The 25,696-nt window shown below is 40.0% G+C and overlaps 2 protein-coding genes across 3 annotated transcripts in view; both read left to right on the forward strand.

The window, feature by feature from the left end:
- PIR (pirin) overlaps positions 1 to 1,651 on the forward strand; it is a 45,337-nt gene extending 43,686 nt beyond the window's left edge. For both annotated transcript variants that reach the window (XM_060770009.2, XM_060770010.2), the window contains exon 10: positions 875 to 1,651. In XM_060770009.2, the coding sequence (XP_060625992.2) occupies positions 875 to 990 (116 nt within the window). In that variant the 3' untranslated portion in view covers positions 991 to 1,651. The remainder of the gene's footprint in view (positions 1 to 874) is intronic.
- Positions 1,652 to 1,746: 95 nt separating this feature from the next.
- Positions 1,747 to 24,890, forward strand: VEGFD (vascular endothelial growth factor D). Its single transcript, XM_060770007.2, has 7 exons — positions 1,747 to 2,548; positions 13,764 to 13,974; positions 15,648 to 15,838; positions 17,274 to 17,422; positions 19,107 to 19,204; positions 22,359 to 22,554; positions 24,265 to 24,890. Exons 1-7 carry the CDS (start codon positions 2,465 to 2,467, stop codon positions 24,389 to 24,391), a joined length of 1,056 nt encoding a protein of 351 aa, XP_060625990.2. The 5' UTR covers positions 1,747 to 2,464; the 3' UTR covers positions 24,392 to 24,890.
- Positions 24,891 to 25,696: the final 806 nt, after the last annotated feature.

Genomic DNA, 25,696 nt, shown 5'->3' on the forward strand with positions numbered 1-25,696 from the left:
TCCCTAATTGAGATCTTTTAAGACCAAATGGAAAACAAAATCTAGTTTAAGATTCTATGGTCTCCAGATCATTCACCAGATGTATGATGAAGACTGGAATCCATAAAAGCTTGTGCTAGGAATCCCAACCATCCCCACCCCAAAGTCTCAAGTGTGCCATATGTATATATTTTTATGTTGAAACAGACTACCATGGACATGTTGTTGAATACATGAGATCTTATTGTTTGGTATTAATGAATCCATATCCATGGATTCAGCAAACCATTGCTTGAAAAACATTTAATCCAAAAAGCAAACATTGAAACCTCAAGATGGGGGAACTGTGTGGCTTCCTTCCAATATTGATTTGGATCTGGAATAAAACAGCTGACTGTGGCCCTTTCCACTCTACCATATAAAATCTAGATTATCTGCTTTGAATTGGATTATATGGCAGTGTAGACTCATATAATCTGGACCAAAGCAGATAATATAGATTGTCTACTTTGATAATCTGGATTATATGGCTGTGTATCACAGATTATCCAGTGTATCACAGTGTATCCAGTTTCTGCTTCCTGCGTAATTCTGGGGCTTGCAGTTTTGGGAGGGGCCTTTAAACTGCTCACACAGACAGGTCCTGGGCCTCACTAAACTACAAGCTCCAGAATTCTGCAGGAGGGTGCAGCCTCATCACACTATGCTCTAGTGCGATGAGGCTAGGTTCCTGAATAGTGCTGTATTCTGGATGGTTGGCCTTTAAATGAGAAGAAAGTGAAAGCAAGGAATAGGATGGAGTTTAAATCCCAGCTATAAAAAGGTAATACAATAATCTACTTAATATAGTGTTTTGTTATTAACCTTTAAATAAATGCATACATTTTTATCCTAGGGCCATTTGTTATGAATACCCAGGAAGAAATTTTACAAGCCATTGACGACTTCAGAAATGCAAGAAATGGCTTTGAGAGAGCTACCACCTGGAAATCAAAGATTGGAAACAAATGATTTGAAATATTAGAAATGCAACCGGTCAACTGATTATGTTTATAGCTGTACATCTTGATTCTCCTAGTCTTTCCTCATGCGTTACTTTCTTTGCTTCACTGGAGCTAATCATGTGGATGTGCCAGACTTATAGAAACAAAGTTAACTTACTGTAATAGAATAGTGCGTCTGCATTTTAATGTGTTGTCAAAGGCTTTCATGGCCAGAATCACTAGGTTGCTGTGAGTTTTCCGGGCTGCATGGCCATGCTCCTGACATTTCACCCACATCTATGGCAGGCATCCTACCAACAAAGGATTCCCCCAGACATGAAGTAGCCAGGCTTTGAAGCTGTAAAGCTAATTAAGGTGGCCAATTGCAACATTCACACTTGCCTCAAGCAGACAAGAGTTCTTTCTCCCACCCTGGACATTTCACAGATATATAAACCCCACTTTCCTAGTTTCCAGCAGACCTCACAACCTCTGAGGATACCTGCCATCGATGTGGATGAAACATTAGGAGAGAATGCTTCTGGAACATGGCCATACAGCCCGGAAAACTCATGGCAATTCACTGTATTTCTAATGTTCTTTTTTAAAAAAAATGCAAATATTCTGTAGTAGAAAATGCACAAAAATCTATTTCTCTGTAATAAAAATTGCCTTCAGTTTTCAATGTACACTTCAAACATTTTTTAAACATGAGTGTGCTGTACCACAATCTTACAACACAGAGAACTTAAAACATGTAGGAACAAGGTGCTGCTGCTGGGACAGCCCGATTTATAGTGTACCACATAAGAGCATGTGCTGAGGTTTCACGTTTCAGGTCATTCTCCTTAAAATAATGGCCTTCTGCGTTGCTTTGGTTTAATAAAGGCTACGCCATTGGCAGGGACAAAATGGGATCAGAGCCAAAATGTGAGTGTGTTCTCTGCCAGTGTCTGTATCAGATTTAAGACGCATGCTTCTGGCTTCCATGAAGGCTGTGAAAAAAAGTTTCAATGCAGAGTTGGATTACAGCTCTCCGTGGCTCAAAACATTGGCTGTTAATACTGCCGTCTTTAAAGGAAGCTGTAACATGGAGCACCAAGAAATCCCAGCAGATTTTAACCTTTTCTGGATCACAAATGAGTATTGATTTTCTTCTCACTTTTTTCTTGAGATGGATTGAGTTTTTGAACTGGAATCACTTTTTTGGCATATGGAAACATTTGTCTACTCTTTTATATTTTTGAATCTCAACAAGTATCAACAGGAAAGAAATGACATTGTTTATGTGAATTCCACTCTTTAAAAAAAAAACCCACAACAAAACCCGGCAGTTGTTTACTTCTGATGTATATTTGTCAAGTCTACAGCAGATGGAGAGAAATGATCTGGTGGTGCATTTAAAAAAATGAACGGTCCATAAAGAAATGTATTTTGAAACTATTCTTTTTCCAGCTGTGTGATACTAACTGTGTAGCAAAGTGTGGCTGTTAAACACAAGGATGTACAAGCCGTGGATAGTGGTAAACATAATCATTGTGTTTTGCCTTCATCTGCTGCGAGGATCTGAATATGGATCTGTAAAGGTAAGTGGGAGTTTTTAATATAATCCTTCAATTTTAAATTATGTGGATTTTCCTATGTGAACAGTTAGAGGGTTGCAGTTATTTTTGTCTGGGAAAGGCTAACAAAACATCCAAGTAGGAAAATGGGTTATTGTGAGTTTTCCAAGCTGTATGGCCATATTCCAGAACCAGTCTCTCTTGATGCTTTGCCCACATCTATGGCAGGCACCCTCAGAGGTTGTGAGGTCTGTTGGAAACTATGCAAGTGAGGTTTATATATCTGTGGAATGTCCAAGGTGGGAGAAAGAACTCTTGTCTGCTTGAGGTAAGTGTGAATGCTGCAACTCGCCACCTTGATTAGCATTGAATGGCCTTGCAGCTTCAAAGACTGGCTAACTAGATGTGGGTGAAATGTCAGAAGAGAGTGTTTCTGGAACATGGCCATAAAGCCTGGAAAACTCATAGCAACCCAGTGATTCCAGCCATGAAAGCCTTCGATGACACATTTTACTTAGAAATGTTTGGGAGAAAGATTTAGCTATTTGTTTAGCATGTATTGGAAGAATACGATTTATGTTGTTACATGCCTTCAGTCATGCCTTCTTTCCAATCATGGCAGTGCCATCAGTGGGGTTATCTTGGAAAGAGAGATAAGTGGGATCTCTGCCTTACTCAGAGGCTGAGAGAGTATTACTTGCCCAAGTCACTCAGCGCTTTTTCCAAGGCCAAGCTTGCTCCAGAGACCAATGTTCCATCCTGGCTAAGTTAGCAGGATGTAGCTGTTTAGTTTTTGATTAAATTTTGCTTGAGCAAAATTATATAGATATAACAATATTCCAATGGAAGCCACTTCTACCCAATAGTTTTGTTCTATTTGGCCGTTTAAAGTTGTTGGCTGATACCCAGAGTTTGCTTCTACTGGCAGGAGTGGAGCATCCCTTGAGCAGAATGTCATTCCTGGCATTGGATGTGGCATTCAAATCAACTATGAATGATTTCCCCTTGCAGCTGCTTGTTCTACCCTTAAATTATACTATTGGGTGGTGGGTGCATCTGTGTTAAAACCTGTAAAACAACTGGGAGAAAGAGAAGGAGAAAGATATTCCCTAGTCTCATCTTTGAACAGGGGATCTTTCCCATTAAGAGACAAGTGATGATTCATGGTATATTTAAAGTACGACTCTATTGTATGTTAGATGACAAATGGATCCTTTTAAGGAACCCAATGTATTCAAATGTTTTGTAATAATATCTTCTGTTAATTTACTTTAACCATCAACATGTCTAAACACAATTCCTTCTACCATTACCTCTTGAAAAAGAAGTCTAATGCTGCATATTGCTCCTTTTGTCCTGTTCCCCATGTGTTTTTGCACTGATCCATGCTGAAAAGTATTAGATTTGTATACTTAGTTTGTGTCATCTATTGTTAACTCTCTTCCTTCTATTCAGATTCTACTTTACATTTTATTTTATTTTATTTGGGGATGCTAACATTCTTTCTCTCTATTCCTATTCACATTCCTTATTCACTTAACCGATCTATGCAAGAAAAAAATGAATTCTAAAGGAATTCTTTGACAGAGAAAACACCTGAAAATGCTAGGTCCCAAGGGAATCTTTGAAATGTGCTGGAATTTTTGTCTATTTTTGCATAATTCATTTCTATGTTAGAAAAGTATCAGTCGTTCTGAGTTTCCCATCAGTTGCATAATACACATGCAATAATAACCACTGGGCTGCGGTGGTACAGCAGGTTAAACCGCTAAGCTGCTGAACTGAGCTCCTTCTGTTAGCCCCAGCTTCTGCCAACCTAGCAGTTCCAAAACATGCAAAAGTGAGTATATCAATAGGTACCACTTAGGCGGGAAGGTAATGGCACTCCATGCAGTCATGCTGGCCACATGACCTTGGAGGCGTCTATGGGTAACACCAACTCTTGACTTAGAAATGGAGATGAGCACCACCCCCCAGAGTTGGACACAACTAAACTTAATGTCAAGGGGAAACCTTTACCTTTACTTTAATAACCAGTAAATTAGATAATAAATGTAAAATACAACTGTAGGAAAAAGATTTTGGGGCAGCTCAGAGGTTGCACATGAAAGCTCTCAAATTACCATACAGTTCAGCAGTAAATACTTCTATTTGTATATAAAGAGTTCATATGATAAGAACAGATAAACTGGATTTTGTTCTTGTGACAATCTTGTCCTGTTCACATTTATAAAAGAACTGCTATTAGATTAGTATTTGGCTTTAATGTAAATCAGCCAATCTATTGGGCATTAATGTAGTACAATGATATAATGACAATTGTATTCTTCAAGCAACACGCAGAAGTAGTGTAGGTCAATCTAAAAAAAAAAAAGAAAGTGTGTAATCATTTCTTCATGCTATAGTATGCCATCTTATTGGTCTTATTATCCATGAAATGATTTCCATTTAACTTCTATGAGTACCATAATTCAGATTCAGTTTGCAATCCTAGGCATCCTCACTTGGGAATAAATTTTACTGTCCCAATCTAATGCATAGGATTCAGTTGCATAGGAATGAGAAAAGACTATTTAGAACTAGTGGCAAAATCACTGGCAGTTTTGGTATCATTACTTACTCTGTCTCAATTGGCTTCTTAGTTCACATTATTTAGAACATATTCTAAATAATAGTATGGTTTACTTACCTCCTTAAAAGTAAACCATACCTAGGTTGAAGAATTCCTTATTCCTAGATAAGCAAGTGTCAGATTGCAGTCAGTGACTAGTATACTGTGAACCTTTTCTTAGTGGCAGGTTATAAAAAAACCCAGGGAAGTTCAACAACTCCTTTTTGACATATTAAAATAGACAGTGAATTAGTTTATGAACTAAGCAGATTACCAGATATGGCGAGATCTATATGCTACATAAAAGAGCCCCAAAATAAGTTATATTACTTCTATAGTGGCAGTTTAGTGGACATTTTTCTCACATCATAAATTTGAAAAGTATTTATTTTCTCCACTACTCTTACAAAAGTATGCTACTTTCACATAACACAAAAAAACCCTCTAAAAGTATGATGGTTGTGTTCTGAAGCATTTGGGAGTGATTCCCAACTGCTAGCAATGGCTCCTTAGCAAGTTCTTCAGTTTGGCAAGTTCAAGCATGCATTTAGCAAGACAAAACAGACACTCTCTCTGGGCATTTGGACTATAAATTGCACAGCTTTAAATTTAGTTCAGTTAAGTCCTTGTTCACTGAATCCAGCTAGTTGGTCTTCATAGAGGAAATACATGTTCTGTACCTGTGGCTATCATTCTTGCCCCAAAACTCTGGGTTTTGCATTATCCTACATCACTGAAAATTGTCCAGAAGGTGCACTTTACCAGTAGGGAGAGAAAACATAGCTCACTTTAGACACTATTCCTTCCAAGTGCTCAGACCAATGGAGACTAGATATGAAATGTCAGATAGCATGCCAGAGAAGAAACTCAAAAATACTTGTATGAAACCTGATGCGGGTTAAACATCTCTTATTCAAAAATCTGAAATCCTCCAAAATCATCTATGTGGATGGCTGAGATAGTGACACCTGCACTTTCTGATGATTCAATTGACACAAACTCTTCCATGCACAAAACTATATAAAAAAATTGTATACAATTACCTTCAGGCTATGTATATAAGCTGAACATGAACCAAAAAATATTTGTATGTTTAGACTCTGGTCTCATCTCTGAGATATCGCATTATGTATGCATGTGCAAATATAGGTATTCCAAAATTTGGCAAAAAGTTCAAAATCCAAAACACTTTGGTTAGCAAACATTTCCTAGTATTTCCTAGGAAAAGATATGAAAGATAAAAGGTATGCCACCTAGACTCCCTATTGCTAAGAAAGAAATGACTGAACTAAAAGGAAGTAAAGTCAGGCCTAAGGAAGTCATCACACGGCTGCTAGGATCCATTTCCATGCACTTAGAAAACAGCCCCATGAAAGTCCCGAGGAGGCTGTCACGTGACATAAAGGTACTTCTGGTGGGGTTCCGTTTCCAAAAGATACGGAAATTGAGCCTAGCAGTCATCTTCAGGAGTCAAGTGTTACCTGACTCCATGCATCAGAAAGTGGGAGAAATGCGGGGAAAGGTGCAGTGAGTACATGGGATGGCTGGCCAACCCAGAAGACAACAAAAGATGAAGGAATGCATTGAGATGGCTTCCTCTGCTTTCTCTACTTTCCCTGTTTCCCCCCCTTCCATCTGATGAAGTCTTTAGAGTGCTATTTGAGAAGCTACAGACAAGGCAAAACAAATAAATGAGGTATATTAGCTAGATCTATGCTACCTCCTGTAGGCACTTAGTTGTGTGTCCAAATGTAGCTTCCATTTTCAACAGTAAGAAGGCTTTCAAAGGTTCTATGTATATCTCATTTTGGGGAGACAGAAGAGCCAACAGACACTGGGAGGGTGGAACACAATTTTTCATCTTTTTCATAAAGTGAAAGAAAATGGGGAGGGGGGAATAAATACTGGTGGCACTGCACAATAGATTTGTGTAAATGTCTGAAGCAGCCACTAGGTGACATTAAGGAAAAGTTCACTATTGACAATTCTTTGGGACCCCAACATTAAGCTAAGGGATACCATTTGGGGTTGAGACTCACAGTTAAAGAAGAAATGCTCTAGATATTGTTGGACTGCAAATCCTAACTGCAAATAGAGCCTTTGATGGTGCAATGGGTTAAACCACTGAGCTGCTGAACTTGCTGACCGAAAGGCCCATCTTCTGCCAATAGGTACCGCTTTGGCGAGAAGGTAACAGCGCTCCATGGAGTTATGGCAGCCACATGACTTTGGAGATATCTACGCCAGCTTTTTGGCTTAGAAATGGAGATGAGAACCACCCCCACCCCCCACCCCCCAAGTAGGACATATCAAGGGGAAACCTTTACCTCTAAATCCTAGCTAGAATAGCCATTGATAAATGACAGTGGCGTTTCAGTCTAGCAACTTCTAAAAGGATGTGCATCCTTAATTTAAACACAAACGTTTCTCAACCGTTTGTTCTCCAAATGTCTTGGATTATAATCATCATAGTTCATACTTCAGGAAATAAAGCCCGACTGCTCATTGGAGGGAAGGATATTAAAGGCAAAGATGAAGTACTTTGGCCACATCATGAGAAGACAGGGAAGCTTAAAGAAGACAATGATGCTGGGGGAAATGGAAGGAAAAAGGAGGAGGGGCCGACCAAGGGCAAGATGGATGGATGGTATCCTTAACTCTGAAGGAGCTGTGGGTGGTGATGGCTGACAGGGAGCTCTGGGCTGGTCCATGAGGTCACAAAGAGTTGGAAGTGACTGAATGAATAAACAACAAAGTCTAGTCACTGTGCTTAAAGATTTGTTGTTATGTGACTTCAAGTTGACTCCAAGAATGGCGCTCCTGTCATTAGGGTTTCAGAGATGGTTTTGGCGTTGCCTTGGTTGAATTTGACTTGGTCAAGGTCATGAAGTAGGTTCCATAACTGAGCAGGAATTCAAATCCTGGACTTACAGAGTCCTAATCCAATATCCAAACCTGAGTTCTCATGTTTAAAGAAAAAATATTTTTTAAATGGAGAGCAGGATCTTATTGTTGCCTATCAGTAGTTCCTGGACTATAAACTGAGCAGGGTCGTAGCTTACTCAAGTCACTTCAAGCATTTACAGGCATCCATCTAGGCACACATGTATTCAGTGTCCTTTGCTCTCCTTTTGGTAATGAATATCTTCTCTCTTTTTTTGGTAATAAATGTCAGCCTATGTCTCACATATATGGAGAAAATCATGTTGAGGAAGACGGCTAGAAATACTTACGCATGTCTATTTGGAAACATGAATGACTAGGGGGAAATGGGAGTGGCATCCACAATACCCAATTATAATACTTTGATATCAGTTTAACTACTGGTACTGGTAAGTAGAATTATTTGCTATATTTCTAATCCTATAATTAGGGGAGCTGATTAGAGGATTCTAAGTCCTATGAACCCCAGGATTTTATTGGATAGACAGTTAAAGAGCTATCAAGGTGCTACAACTGCAGTGTGAAGAGGTCCCGTGTTACTGCAGCCTTATCATCTTTTAGGCAGATGTTTCAAGGACAGGTGCTGGGGAAGTTGACCATGTCTTATCAGAAGATGAGGGGCTGTTAGAGAAAATGCTCTAACTGCAATGCCATTTTGTCAGTTCTAAGAGAAAAGAAAGTACATCAATGCACATTCCAGAGTCTATCTCTGATATCCAGCCTTTCAATTCAGTTGACCACCCATCAAGGTTTTTCTCAAGGCAACTAACTAATAGGCAGTCCAAAAAAAACACAAACAAACCCTGATTAACTTGAAGCTGTCATGTTTTGTTTTTATTTGTGAAATTAATGAGAGGAATGAGAATACAAGAATTGGAAGTAAAACCAATGCATCATTACAAGATTGCTACAAAATATACTCTCAGTGTTGTGATTTACAGTATGCCAAATATGGCTTTTGATAAGGATTAATAAATTGTATTAAGTGTATACATCTTGTCAATAAACACACTTTATTGCCTGTTGCCAGATTTCAGAGACCACAGTTTGAATCCCAACTCAGCCACTAGACAACCTTGGACAACTAACACTTTTCATGTTCGGAGAATGGCAATGGTGAACACTCTGAAGAAATCTTGTCAAAATACCTTGTGATGGGTTCACCTTAGCATCATCCTAAGTTAGGAAAGATTCAAAAGAACAAATAATGTGCTCCTATTGCTTCTGTGACTAATATAAAATGCTTCAATTTAGATCCAAATTTATATTTTAAGAACTTTGGTTGTAATATTCCAGAAAAGTCCTGTTCATTGCCATTACTTTCCAGTAAATCCTCAAAGAAACCCAACTATTTTAGACTTTTATCTTGCACAATGTGTTTTTTAATGCAGAAAGATCAGATAAATACGATCAAAACTATCCTTGACTAAATTATCTCATTAAAAAGAGAAGGAAAGCTTTATCTAGCTGATACAGTTTTTGGTCATGTTATTTGCAAATTCAGAATTCATGAGAAATATAATTGTGTTTGCCTTTTTGAATTATATGGTAGACTGTTCTGACACAGGTAGCAAATTATGACATTAGGAAGATGTTAAATATTGTATAATTATAATTTTGAAATTAATGGTAATTGCAAAATGTGGGGAGTATAGATGATGCTCTTTAGTCCATATTTGAAATAAAGGTTGATGTCTTTTGAATGATGTGGCATATATAATTATGAGAGTCTCTCTACTCTCCAGCTATTCCATGGAGGGCGTGGAGTACTTGTAGCTCTTCGGATACAGTTAGGCATCTTATCCCAGTATCCTTACCTTGGGCCATGCAGATTGAGGCTGTTGAGAACTACCATCTGGAGCACAACCCTGCTCTAAGTCATATCTGTGTAGGTATTGCAGTGTAGTTGAGTCCCTAACTAACATTTGACTGCACAATTGTATTAGATTGGAATCAGGAGTTTCCTCTTACTAATAAATAAAGTTCTTGTTTAGCTTTCTAATTGCTGTGTTGTCTAATATTAAAGCTACTGTGTTCACCTTAGCATCAACTCTTGCTCAGATTTTGCAGACTTAGGGCAGCCGTTGATTCCTTGAATCAATCCATCTGGGTCTTTCTCTTTTCCTACTGCCCTCCACTTTGTCCTTTCTAGTGAGTCATGCTTTCTCATGAAATCACTAAAGTACGAAAGTCTCAGTTTAGTCATCTTGGCTTCTAGGGAGAGTTCAGGCTGGATGGCTGTAGAACCCATTTAAAGTGCACTTACACTGTAGCATTAATGCAGTTTGATACCACTTTAACTTCTAGAATCATAGAATCATTGAGTTGGAAGAGACCTTGTGAGCCATCTAGTCCAACCCCCTGCCAAGAAGCAGGAAAATCACATTCAAATCACTCCCGACAGATGGCCATCCAGCCTCTGCTTAAAAGCTTCCAAAGAAGAAACCTCCACCACACTCTGGGGCAGAGAGTTCCACTGCTGAACAGCTCTCACAGTCAGGATGTTCTTCCAAATCTTTAGGTGGAATCTCTTTTCCTGTCGTTTGAAGCTATTGTTTCGTGTCCTAGTCTCCAGGGCAGCTGAAAACAAGCTTGCTTGCTCCCTCTTCCCTATGACTTCCCCCACATATTTATGTCTCCTCTCAGCCTTTTCTTCTGCAGGCTAAACATGCCCAGCTCTTTAAGCCACTTCTCATAGGGCTTGTTCTCCAGACCCTTGATCATTTTAGTCACCTTCTTCTGGACACATTCCAGCTTGCTGGCATCTCCCTTCAGTTCCTTTGCTATCTGTGCTTAAGATTTAATTGAACTGTTTTATTAAATTTCAATGCTATGAATGATGGCTACTGTAGTTTGGTGCCATGAAATTTAGTAAAGAAGACTAAAGATCTAGCAAAACTGCAACTCTTGTCATTCCTTACCATTAAGCCATGGCAGTTAAAGTGGTTTCAACTGACATTAATTCTACAGTGTCTTTTTAACAGTCCACTGTATAATGACAATTCTCCCATATTTCACCATGAAAATAGATTATAGCACACAGACTCAACCGCTATTTCAGCTGGGTTGCTATGAGTTTTTTGGGCTGTATGGCCATGTTCCAGTAGATTTCTCTCCTGCCATTTCACCTACATCTGTGGCAAGCATCCTCAGAGGTTTGTTCAAGGGCCTGTTGGAAATGAGGCAAGTGGGGTATATATATATTGTATATCTGTGGATTTTCCAGGGTTGGAGAAAGAAGTCTTGTCTGTTTGAAGCAAGTGTGAATGTTGCAATTAGTCAGCTTGATTAGCATTGAGTAGCTTTGCAGTTGCAACAGCTGGCCGTTACTGCCTGAGGCAGGCCCGTAGCCAGGGTTTTGTTTCGGAAGGGGGGGGGGCTGAGTCTGAGTGAAAGAGGATCTACCCTAGCAAACCTTTTGTATCGTTACCCCAATACCCCCATGCATATGGGATATATTGAGCATGGTGATCAGATCATGATATGAATAAACATAACAGTTTAAATAATGTACCAGTAAGGCCTTCTCACGGACCACCATGAGAATTTCGGGGGGGGGGGTGAAGTCCCCCAAGTCCCCGTCCCCCCCGTCTACACTTTGTTTAGAAGGTGTTAACTGGTATTTGATTGTTTGCGGATTGGAATTTCCCTGTTTTTGAATGGTGATCTTTATTTACTGTCTTGATTCTGGTGTTTTTTAAAATATTGGTAACCAAATTTTGTACATTTTTCATGGTTTCCTCCTTTTGTTGAAATTGTCATTAATATTTGATTTGCTGCAAATCGGAAGCCCTCCCTCCTAGGCTTTATGGAATTCCAAAATTCACAAGGACTCCACTCTGGTCAGACCCATCATGAGTGCCACATACCATTTGGCAAAATTTCTGGCTGCACAACTAAAAACCCATATTGGGCTCACTACACACTACATCAGGTGTTTTGGCCTACAACTCCCAGAAATCCCAGCCAGTTTAGCAGCTGTTAGGATTTCTGTGAGTTGAAGGCCAACACATCTGGGGACCCACAGGTTGAGAACCACTGCACTACAGCAAGGACTCAGCCCACTTCATAGAAAAAAAATCAGCAATCTCAAACCCAATGTCAATGGCAAACTGATCAGTTTTGATGTGGTGTCTCTATTCACCAAGGTCCCTATAGCAGACACCATCACACTCATCAACCTGAATTTCCCAGAAGACATCACAGCCCTGTTTCAACATTGCCTCACCACAAGCTACTTCCAATGGGATGATGAATTCTATGAACAGAAAACTGGAGTAGCCATGGGGATCCCTCTCAGCCCAGTCATAGCAAATTTCTACATGGAACACTTTGAAAAACAAGTCCTGGAAACAGCAACAAGCTAGTCCACTATATGGTTCAGATATGTGGATGACAGTCCCACCATTTGGAGCCATGGAGAAGAACAACTAAACAAGTTCTTAGACCACATCAATAACATCCATCCAAATATCCAATTTACCATGGATTTTTTTTTTGTAAAAAAGGGAAAATTACAATTTCTAGATGTCCTAGTTATCTGCAAACCAAGTCAACAATTGGGCCACACAGGTAACAGAAAACCTATGCACATTGACATATACCTACCATACATAAAAACTCCAACCATTACCCAGATCAAAAAAGATGCACAATTTAAGTCCTGACAAAGCATGCACACAGAATCTGCGAGCACTACCTCCTCCAAGGTGAACTGAACCACCTAAACTGGGCTCTGCATATCACCACAGACATCAAATTAGCCAAAAGACCCAAAAAGCCTGGTTTATATGGCAGTATAGATCCAGCCTAAACCTTCAGATGTTTTACTATGGCTGGATCTACACTGCTCTATATCTCGGGATCTCATCCAGATTACTCACATTAAACTGAAATATATGAGTCGACACTGTCAGATAATTTGGGATAAGCAGATTATAATACAGTAGAGTCTTGCTTATCCAACATAAACAGGCTGGCAGAATGTTGGATAAGCAAAAATGTTGGATAATAAGGAGGGATTAAGGAAAAGCCTATTAAACATCAAATTATGTTATGATTTTACAAATTAAACACCAAGACATCATGTTTTATAACAAATTGACAGAAAAAGCAGTTCAATACACAGTAAAATTATGCAGTAATTACTGTATTTAGGAATTTAGAATCAAAACATTGCAATGCATTGAAACAGCTGTGGATCCAGGCGGGAGGCAGACTGCGTTGGATAATACAGAATGTTTGATGAGCAAAGGTTGGATAAGCAAGACTCTACTGTAATAATAAATCTTTATTCATATCCTACTTTCCCTCTAAACAAGATTCAAAGCTGCTCAGAACATTATGTAAAAGACAATACAAATCAATATGCATATGTAAAATCATAACCTATAAAATAAATTTACAATAAGGAATAAATAAACAAATTTAAAAACATTTATCAGATCCTGGAATATAAAGCAGTGTAGATCCAGACTAAATCTACTCTCCAACATTTCTGTTAATCTGAGGTTGACTTTTGTTGTTTTTTCTTTGATTTTAAGGCTGGTTAATCAACCTCTTTATTCCACAGGGCTATCTTTATTACATTGGTTTAGTCAACTCAAACTGAAGAAAGCTGCCCTAACAATGCCAAATAATTGGTGATATACTCCTAACATATGTGGTTTGCCCCCATCTTTTCAGAGAACAGCACTTTCCGCCTTGGAATGGTCAGAACAACAGATTAGAAAGGCAGCCAGTCTAGAAGAGCTCCTTCGAATTACCCACTCCGAGGACTGGAAGCTGTGGAAGTGCCGGTTAAAACTCAAGAGTGTAGCTGCCTTGGATTCAAAATCTGCCTCACATCGCTCCACACGATTTGCAGCTGCATTCTATGATATTGAGATGCTCAAAGGTAGGTGCAAAGTTGATGATGGATTTTTTTCTTCCTCTAAAGTAAGGTTGGATAGATGTCAAACTTGTGGAATATACTTTGACTTTTTATTATAACATAGAGAGCCACCTGTCAAGTCGTAGTGCAGAAGACATAAATAATTTTAATAGGAATTTATGTTAATTACTAGAAGTAAACAATGCTCATCCTTCAATATCCCAAGCCACTTCTTAATACCCCAAGGATTTCTTTATTTCACATGTACTGTATGACCCCTGTATCCACAGGGAATACATTCTTGATTGTGGAAACAGGAAATTATGGATAATAGCAAACCCTACTGAAATGAATGGCTTCAATGAGAAGTTACCCCAAGGGTTGCATTGGTGATGTATCTTCTCAAGGAATTTTCTAGGTCTTCCAATCCAACTCTATGGTAACTTCCAATAGAAACGTATCATAGAATCACCTGGAAGACATAGGCACCTTCTATACTGCCATAAAACATCCAGATTATCTGCTTTGGACTGGATTGTATAGAAGTGTAGACACATACTATCTGGTTTAAAGTAGAAAATGTGGATCATCTGCTTTGATAATCTAGATTATATGACAGTGTAGAAAGAGCTCTAGTCACTTTGGGGTTTTTTTTTCTGTGGTATTCTTTAGTAACTTATGAACATAAGTTACTAAATAGTGGTACTGTTACGTTTACACACCCCTGATTAATCGCAACTCACCCATTTATTTTCTGCCTCACTCTATTCTAGTACATACACAGTTTGTAGTTTGAGCAGCCATCTTTTGTACAGAGTCTGACCTGCACAAAGGAGAAAAGGTTAATTGGAGCAATGTCTTAAATTCTTGCCATAACATTATTTGGATTTTCTTTTGCTCAAAACTGTTTTTCTTCAATAGACATTTTCTCACTCTGCAAAGAAGTAAGGCATTCAAACAGGAAACAAACATTTAGGAATCACCATGCAAGGAATGTACCAACAGCAGCACATGCAGATCCACAAACATAAACCAAAGGAGAACTACAGAAACAAGCAGTTTGAAGAATAAAATTCATTTCTTCTTTAACATTCCTATTTTAATTAGTTGTATCCTGATATAAAACACCTCATTAGGCTGGACATTGCTGGGTAGCAGGAGAGGCTTTAAAGACTATTATTGAAAAGCAAGGAAGAACTTGACCATATCTAGGAATCATGTGGCTCCAAAGGCGCTTTGGTCCTGCAGTTCACAATGACTCTAGCCAGAATAGCCAATGAAGAAGAATGCTGGGAGTTGCAGCCTAACAGCTTTGGGAGGGCCACCGAATTTCCACTGGATTAATGAAGCAGGACTCTACTGGTTGGCATTCCATTCGTGTGTTACAAGAGAAATAACATACTTGGGGTTTTCCTACAGATCTCAGAGAAGTTCCTGAAGAATAGTTTGATGTCTCTCCTGCTTCCTCTGCTCTCCACCAACTTCGAGTGGCTGCCAAATTGAAAAGTTTTTAGGAGGAGATACATTCAGAGGCATATCACAACCATATGAAAGAAATATATCTCCTAATGTAGGATCTTTGTCAATATTTGTTTCCTGTCAAAGCATTATCTTACCTCTCACAGTTGTGAATAATGCTGCTGACCTATTAGGGTCTCCAGTTCTGTGGTTTACTGAGAATGGCTTTTGTTTTCCAGTTATAGATGAGGAGTGGCAAAGGACCCAGTGTGTCCCACGAGAGACCTGTATAGAAGTGGCCAAAGAGTTGGGTGCAGGCACCAATAAGTTCTTCAAGCCTCCTTGTGTGAATGTCTACAGATGTGGAGGATGCTGCAATGAAGAGAACCTCAGCTGTATGAACACTAGCACCTCTTATGTGTCCAAAATGGTATTTTGATCACTTTCTGCTCTTTGGCAGCTACACAGTGCCTTGGCAAAGAGTCCAATGCTGTGCATGCTTCTTTAGACAAAGTCCCATTTAACTCAGTGGACTTATAGCTTATTCCTAAGGAAATCTACATTCAAGCTATTTTACTTAGAGCAAGGTTGATCTATCTTAATAACATCTACATCAACATACACACAGACACACTGGTTATTTTGGATTTACAGTGTTCCTTCACCTATTGTGGGGGTTCAGTTCCAGGAACCCCAGCGATAAGTGAAAAACCGTGATGTAGGGATACCATACTGTATATGGCATCCCTACATTTCCCCATCTCCCCCTCTCCCCCTCCTCTCTCCCTCTCCTCTCTCTTCTCTCCCTTTCCTCTTTCCCCCTCACCCTCCCCTTGCTGGAGCCACCCTTCTCCCTCCCTGCTTCCCCACTGGCATGGGGTTCTCAAGTCTGTTATATACAGTGTTCCCTCGCAACTTGTATTTAATTATTTTTTTGAAAAGCCACGAAACAGCGAGTCCGTGGTTAGTGAACTGCGAAGCGGTGAGAGAACACTGTATTTATTTAATATTTCTCCTTTCCCCTGACATGGGACCCTACAGTTCCCATCATCCTTACCCAGCATGACCGGTGTATGATGAGACATGTAGTATGGAACATCTGAAGGATACAATATCTGATGTTGATCCTAACACCTTGCATACAAAGAGTGAGCATTACCATTGAGCTCTTACCAAAAGGATTGCAGCCTGAATCTTAGAAACATCTGCTGCATCTAACACCTGTAAAATGTTCAGATACTGATGAATGGTTATTTATCAATCACTTTAAAATTTGCAGAAGTGCCCTTTATTTGAAGCTCACTATTCACAACAGCCCTGTTTAGTTACCTACTATTGTCCCTCAATTTACAGCTCAGGTATTTAGTCTGAAAGATAGTCACTTCCATAACTTGCTCACAGATCTGAACCTGTTAACTGTTTACACAGCAAATGAGTATGTTCCATTTATGCCAATTAGGGTTGCCTGTTCAGAATCATCCCTGGCCTTGAGGTTTCAGGTCTAGGGCCAGCTCATAGTGATGTCATTATAAATTAAATACTAATCACATTTGTTACACAAACATATGTGCCCATCCCCCCATTTCCCATTTGGTAATTAAAATAGCAATCCTAATACTAATATGAAAGGGGAAATACATGCCTTCCAACAAGTAATGCTCAAAGATGTGCCAGAAAGCTATAAGACTACCACAAATCTTGGATGAATATCTATTACATGTCCAAATACTGAATTGTAAGACTATATTCATAAATTATGAATATGAAATTATGAATATGAATACATTTACCAATGTAAGGGGGAATGAATATCTGACTATTATTATAGTCACAATAACAAAATGTATTATTTCTCAACTTCACAGCTTTTTGAGATTTCTGTACCTTTAACAAATGTGCCAGACCCAATTGAAGTCAAAATTGCAAACCACACAGGATGTAAGTGCCTAACAAATATGCAGCGCCAATCATATTCTGTTATACGAAGATCTGTTCAGGATCCAGAGGACGATCGGTAAGAAAGACAGTCAATTTCCTCCTCTTTTTACATCCCTACTTAGAAAGAAAGAGAGAAATAAAGAAGGAGAGAAAGATAAAGAGAGAAAGAAAGAAAGAAAGAAAGAAAGGGCCCTTCCACAGAGTCCTATAATCCAGAATATCAAGGCAAAAATCCCACAATATCTGCTTTGAACTGGGTTATCTGAGTCCACACTAGCACATATTCCAGTTCAAAGCAGATGTGTGATTTTATTCAGCTGTGTGGAAGGAGCAAAAGGAAGGAAGGAAAACAATTAACCATATTTTTTGTCTGTAAATTGTTTTTGTTAGTTAAATATGATTTTCTTAGCATATATAAAAAGTCAGCATTTCTCAGTATTCTAAAGAAAGAGTAATGTATAAGGATGTCTCTTCTTCTAACAGCAGTTTTTAATTACCCTGGCGTCTTTAATATTTATGGAGGTTTTTCCCCCCAAAAAAGGTCAAAATTGACAAAGGCAGCTGTGGCAAATTAAGAAACAGCAGGCTGTTGGAATGTAGTTGGAGGCCCCAGTTTGATGACTTAGCAGTTCCCCGAATTGTCCCTTTGATGGTAATGAGGCTTCTTGTCAAATGATCCTAAAGTTAGGCATGGAGAGAAACTGCCAGAGTTTGGGAACATTAGCTACCATTCTGTTGGAAAGGTGCATTATTGCAAACCAATTGATGATAATGTATAGTTGAATAATGCTAATGAACAACGTGTGTTTTCTTAAGAGGAGAGTGAAGGCATAGCTATGCCATTGGGACCATTGTGGTATGCAGAGCCAAAAACACAATATGACCCAAATGCACAACATGTCCCATTGTGCAATGAGAACCCTCATTGTGTGATGAGGTGCGCCATGGTGCATCATCACAATTTACTAGCATGGTTGGACATCAACAACATATCTCCATCACCATAATGTTGTGCAAAATAGTCTGGTGTGGGATCTTAGCTGCTATTTAGGCTACTTCCAGAATCCCATTAAACCCTACATAAAGTTTTTATGGATATTCATTATGCCTCTTGAGTGAAATATGACTATAACATTATTCTGTATTTGTTATTCTGATATACCTTGAAATTGACTGATGCCAACCTCTTGGCTGTGAGTTCATCTGTGACACCGCAATGAGTCACCCTTGGGCTGAGAATTGCGGTATATAAGCGCAGTAAATAAATAAATAAATCTACACACTGTAGTAGAATCGACATCTCTTTAGCTATCATAGCTTAATGCCATGGAATCATGTAAGATGTATACAAAGTTTTTAGCCTTTTCTACCAAAGAGTGCTGGTGCCTCACAAAGTAAAACTCCCAACATTCCATTGACTGAGTCATGGCAGTATAAGTGGTATCGAACTGCATTATTTCCATAGTGTAGATGCAATCTGATAATGTGTTAAGCTAAGCAAGAGAGCACACACACAAGGAAAATTCACATGTGTGTTACACTGTTGCTGTTTTATACAGAAAGTGCAGTCACCTCGCACAATGCAACTTTGCTTACATCTGCTAATATTCTTGATGTCCATGCACAAAATATACCTTAGTAGGGAAAGCACAGGCAGGAAGATGAGCTAAATCTCATGGGCCAGGTAGCATGTACTTAAACATGACCTACTTTCTCATTCTGTTCTAAAATTGTTTGATTTTTATCTTGTTTACATCCAGCTGCCCCCACATAAACAGATTGTGTCACGAAGGATGGATTTGGGATAGCAGTAAATGTGAATGCATTATTGACAAAGAACATCCTGGAATAAGGGAAGGTAGATACAACATACCTAACAAGTGTTTCATAAAATGACAAAAATTCTCTTGGCCTAGATTGTTTATGTTTCTTGTTGTTGCTCTTTCTTATAACAAGTAAGCCTGGTGCACAGATCTGAGAAAATAGCATGAGATCATGTAGCTAAAATGGATGGGGAATTCTGGCAGCCCACAATGTGAGTGAGGTTAGTGCCAGATGTCCAAGGGTGCACCTCCACTGTGGAAATAACACAGTTTGATGCCACTTGAACTACAATGGCTCAATGCTATGGAATCATGAAAATTATAATCTGGTGAGGCACCAGCACTCTTTGGCAGAGAAGGCTAAATGCGTTGTAAAACTACAGCTCCCATAAATCCAAAGCATTGAGCCATGCCAATTAAAGTAGTGTCAAACTGCACTCATTTTACACAGAGATGCAGCATAAGCCTATCTATGGGGGAGGGGCATCATTGGGGCATTGTGCACAAGTAGCAACTTTTCTCCCTAAATAAAATTTTTCTTCTGTCTTCAGATTTTATACAATTTTTTTGATATGAAATAATGTCCTCAGATTTCTAACATCAGAGAAATCGAGATCTAAAGATCATTTACATCAAGAATTCTTTATGTTTACATTTCGTTTCTTTGGATGCATACATTCTATTTCTAAATACTCAGCTGAAGATTTAAGTTACTGCAGTGCTAGAAATTTGAAGGAAATTTTCATTTCAGACGGCAAAATTCTAATGGGGGGGGGCAATGCCCTCGTATTTATTCCCTAGGTGATGTTTATATATGATCAACTTTCTTATAATTTTCTAAAACATTTGCAATATATATAGACATGTGTGTGAAATTCGTTCCTACAATATCTATTGATTCTTTCGTGTCTTCCATTTATTTGGAAGCATGAAACAGGAAGCCCCTTCTCCACATGAAAATCTGCTCGAATCCAAAGCCTGCCTACAGCTTGCTTTCATGTGCATCTGAACTTGTCTCCTTGCCTTGGAAAGAGGGTGCATGTGTGTTGGGATGTGCAGGCAGGCAGGCCTGGAGCTCAGCTGCAGGCATGCTCCAGGATGCACTGCACTTCTTCTCATCCTCGTTCTCCATCCTTCTTCTTTTCCTCCCCGATGCTGCTCCCCTTCCAGGTTCCAGATGTAGGGATGGACAACTGGGCAACCTGGGAAGCAGAAGAACGACCCCTCAATCAACTTGCCTCCTTACCTTGGCAAAAGAAGGCATGTGTGGCAGGGTGTGCAGGCAGACAGGCCCAGAGCTCGGCTGCAGGCATGCTCTGGACCTGCCTGCATGCCCCACCATGCACGCACTCTCAGAGAGTGTGGCGGGGCATATGTGGTGGGGTGTGCAGGCAGGCCTGAATCAGGCCTGCCTGCATGCCTCGCCACATATATACACTCTTTCAAAGGAGAGTGTATGTGTGGCAGGCAGGCCTAGAAAGTATGCGTGCCTGTTAGTGCCTACAGCTGAGCACCTCTTACTCTATAGTAGGAACAGCAGGTGCCAGGAAAGAAGAATGCACGCTGGGAAGGGGAACCAGGAAGCTCTCCTACCCTAATAATGGTCTGATTTTCAGGCCCTGAAACAAAAGAACTGAAAACAACCCTCCCAATTTTGGAAGGTTTACAAAAAACTGATTGGGGCCTCCAACGAAAGCTGGGACACGAAACGGGACAAGGTTTTCCCCAAATGCACATGTCGAGTTGTATACTGTAGACAGAACACTTTTTTTTGCCAGGGGCGCAAAGGCGCCTCTGTAAATGCCCCTCAACCACCACTTGAGGAGTGCCCCCTTAGCTCACAACAGCCCTAGCAGTCCGGGGGAGCCTCGGCTTTCTTGCCTTGCTGCCGGGCGATCCTCTTCCCAAAGGGGCCAGGCTCTTGAGCCTCGCCTAGCCCCTCTCATTCATGCTCCACCCGGCCACCGGGTGCGCGAGCAGAGCCAGCGCTCAATCATTCTCCGTTTTCGATCCCTTCCCTATGACCAGCTCCCTTTCCCGATTCCCCGGCGCTCCACCCGCCTCCTCTCCTCTCCCCAATCCGCGGGTGGGCCAAGGGGCAGGGCCGCCGCGCCTGGCCCGCTTCGGGTCCGGAGGCGTGTTTGAAGACCCCAGCGTGCACACCAAAAGTCGCCTCTTCTCCTGACTTTCTCTTCAGCCATTGGGACCAAGAGAGAGAGAGAGAGAGCCCCTCTGGCTGGAGGTATCTCCCACCTCCGCTCCCTCCTTTGCTTTTGCGCCTACCTTCAGGAAAGGTGGGCATCTCCACCTCTGTCTCTCTCTCTCTCTCTCTCTCTCTCTCTTGGTCCCAATGGCTGAGGAAAAAGTCAGGAGAAGAGGTGACTTTTGGTGCACACGCTGGGGTCTTCAGGCATGCCTCTGGACCCAAAGCGGGCCAGGCAAGGGAGCAAGTGTGGCAAGTGTAGTTACTGGGATGTATAGTTCACCTACAATCAAAGAGCTTTCTGAACTCCACCAATGATGGAATTGAACCAAATATGGCACACAAAACTCCCACAATGAAGAGAAAATATATATCAATGATTGGTTAAGAGGGGGGGCACCAAAATACTGTTTGCTTACCGTTGAAAATTACCTAGGGCCGCCTCTGACTGTAGATCTACCCATTGTCTGTAGATCCAGTTTCCCAATAGAAAACAAAACTCTTTTGAGACAAAGATGTCTAAAAATGCTTTTGTGATATGTCATTGGTGAACTTCTGTACAAAGACTCAAACTTCCCTCTGGCATGCTAAAGTTCTTTGAATTTGGTCAAATTGAAACAATATGCATAGCTGTAGCAATACTCTGGGTTCATTACTATTACAATAGCAATTCTTACTGAAATGTATACTATATATATTTTTTAAAAGCTGTGGTTCCCCTAGTTCTAGTTATTTATTTATGAAAATTGAAATTATATTCCTGCTATAAATTTTGTAGTTTGTTTATCTGTGGATAGATTGTGTGCTGTTCTCCATTAATCCAAGACTTGCAGGATATTATCTTGAATTTACAGCTGATTTCTATGACTTTTGTCAGTGTGATGAATGGCCAACATTTTGCAAAGGGCTTTTGTGTGGGCTGGGGAGCCAGTTATGTATAAATCTTTCTCACATTCTCTCTCCTAAAAACATGTATTTTATGCCAGGACTCCCTTCACTTGCTGAACTTGCAATGTGTGCACCAAATATGGACTTTGACGAGGAAAGCTGTGAGTGCATCTGTAAATGGAAGTGCTCTGGGAATTTATTTCAGAACAAAGAGAACTGCAGCTGTTACTTGTGCACAGAGAGCCAGGAAAGCTGTTTTCAGAAACACAAGACATTTAATGCAGAAACTTGCAGGTAAGCTCCTTATTGGCTGTCAATCAGAAAGAGCCTGCTTGATCCATGTCTGACTGTGTCCCTGACCAAGTTCTCCCTCCAAGCTGGACTTCATGTTAAATTGGGTGTGAAGCCTCAGGCCCTAAAGGCAAATTTTCCCCAATCCAATCTGGCCCAAATGGCTGCAACCACTTTCCCATAACATCATTGTTTCATGGTGATGACTTTCCATTCTTTCTGCAGCTTTCTATTCTGGTACTTTGAAGTGCCTCTCCTAAGACTTAATTACTGGCTGCATGAGCTTTAAGCCAAAATATGCTGCTGTTTTTGTTTTTTCCCTTCTGTTTTTGGCTTTGCCCATCATCGTATCCCTAAAACGTACCTAAAATTGATTCTGGCCCTTGTTGAAAGAAGAAAGAAGATTTCCATACCTATGAACTAAATAATGCCAATGAATAGGAATACTTTGTAGAACAGTCTTCCATGACCTAAAGTTGGTCAGATGTGTTAGAGACAACAGTGATCTATTATCCGGCAATGCTGGGATTTGTACTCCAACGTATCGGGAGAGTACAAGGATGGGGAAGATGGCTGTAGTATCTACAAGAATCAGTAATTGAAGCATAACTCATGTACACACATACAAATTCTTGGAGTTGAAGTTTTACAAGATCATTAGCATCCTCTGCCAAATAGTGCTGGAACCTCACCAAATTATATCTCTCACAATTCCATGAGCCATGATAGTGAAACTGCACTAATTCTGCAGTGTAGATGCACCCTTAGCTGGGATGCAAGAAGTCAAAATAGAGGAAGCAAATTAATTCTCCCAGATGAGGAGTTTAACGGCTCCAAAGAAGTCTCTTTCCTGTATCACAATCCGATGCACCTGTGCCACTGAAGCATTTTAAAAAGCCATTCCCTGGAGATTTCAATGAACGGGACAGATGTATACAGGAAGAAAAAGTATTTGAAGTATCATAGACCCAAGCCATGTCTGCAATATAACTGGAATACTAAAACGTGTTGGGTGAACTCTTTATTGGAAATGGGGAGTGAAGCCTAGGGGCACTTCCAGACTTCATTTAAATGCACATTGAAGTGGGTTTAAGAAACCCATTTCGGGATGGGTTTTAGTCCCTACAGCTCCTCCAAAAACCTGTGCTTTCCCGGAGGTTATCTAGTTACACTCCCAGTAACTTCCGGGAGGACACCCAGAAGCCCCCCCCCCCCCAAAAAAATAAGCCCTTAAAATTAAAACAACTTACCCAGCTGCCATTAAAATACTGCTGAGCACTCCTTGTTCCCCCCATCTCCTGGTTCATCATTTCTACATGTCAGGAGGACCCCAGAAGTACCTTAATGGCTTATGGAGTCTGAAAATCCTAAAACGGCTGTGTGGATTGGGCCTGGGGATTGCGCTCCCCAGGCCCAATCCACACTGGGCTCACACCTAGAAAGACCCAGATCTTTGATAGGTATCTAATTAATTTGGGACAAAACAGGGTTATTCCGGTAAAACTGAGATAGGTGTCAGGTTCAAGGCCTATCTGCATGGGCCCTGAAATTGTAAAAACAAATGATGGACAATTCACAAATTAGTAAAAAACTGTGAGAGTCTACCTTACCAAATAGAATAAGGAGTATAGATTACATCTCTTCTTTTAATCTTATCCAGACCATGTTGTACACTTCTTTTCTCATTTCTTTTAATTTCTTGGCTTTAAACAGTTGTGAAGAGAAATGCCCATTCCAGTCCAGAATGTGTCCAACTACTCGACCAACGTGTTCAAGGCACTGCCGTTGCCTGAGGGGAGGAAGAGTCCCACATGGGTCCCAAAGCAGAGAAAACCCTTAGCTGAGCTTATATCTCCTGTATCAAATACCACATTGCTTTGCAAAGTAGTTGCCTGTCACTGGCTTTTAAATAATAGTAATCATGGCTATATGGTTGACCGTACTGATAGAAACACAGCATCCTGTGTATATTCATTAAGAAGGTGGATCTGCAAGGACGTTGACATTTAGCCACAGACCTCTGCTACACAAAAAATCTTTATTTTGTAAAGAGCCCCTAAAAAGGACCTGAATCAATTGCTGTTGTTGTTTGGAAAAGAAATTGGTGTGGCTGAAATGGCGAGAATTGTCACCCTGCCGCTTGGAAATGCTGAAATCTGTCAATTGATATGCCTTTAGAGTAACATTTTCAGGCCTGTGAAAGGCCTTTTCTCAAATACAATCAACACTGAATATTTGATCTACTGTTCATATTTTTTAGTACTTGGATTTATTGTATAACTACTGCCTGATGTGACATATTTAAAATGTATATAGGTAATAAAGGCATTGATTATTGATGCGTATTGCCATGTTTGATTATTAATACAAGCCTATATCAGAAAGAGTGAATGACAACCACAGGTATTAGTGTTACTGCCATTTCATGTACAAGTCGAACCTTCCTTCTTCATAAATTCCGAAATCTTAAATACACCAACATCTGCAATTGTGCACATAGAGAACTGGAATACTGACAACATTGTTTTACGATGGTTCGGTGTACAAAATTTTGTTTCATACACAATACTGTTAAATATCTTGTGTAAAATTACCCTCAGACTATGTAAATAAAGGTGTATATGAAATATAAATGAAATGTGCATTTAGACTTTGACCCTATCTCTGAGATATCTCATTATGTATCTACAGTATATGCGTGTATATATATATGAGAAAACCCAAACATTTCTGGTCACAAGCAGATTGAATAGGGGATAATCAACCTATACCACCATGCCTTCTTAAAAATAAATAATGCTGTAAAATTAAAGGGACAAAATTTGTATCCAGAAATCTCCAGTGGGCTTTAGTGGGTGGTGAGACCAAGAGAAGGCCCTCCCCAGTAGATTGTAGATGTCTGCCAGGTTCATAGAAAAAGATAGGTTCCTTCAGATAACCTGGACCAGAACCATACAGGGCTTTATAGGTCAAAGCCAGCCCTTTGAATTGTGCCCGGAAAAGTTTTGGCAGCCATTGGAGCTATTGCAATAGTGGAGTTGTGTGCTCTTTGTAGCTAACCCTAGTTAGCAGTCTGGTTGCTGCTCTTTGGACCAACTGAAGTTTCTGAGCCTTTTCAAAGGCAACCACACATAGAGCACATTAC

The sequence above is a fragment of the Anolis sagrei genome, chromosome 3 (assembly GCF_037176765.1).
Source record: "Anolis sagrei isolate rAnoSag1 chromosome 3, rAnoSag1.mat, whole genome shotgun sequence".
NCBI classification, from domain to species: Eukaryota; Metazoa; Chordata; class Lepidosauria; order Squamata; family Dactyloidae; genus Anolis; species Anolis sagrei.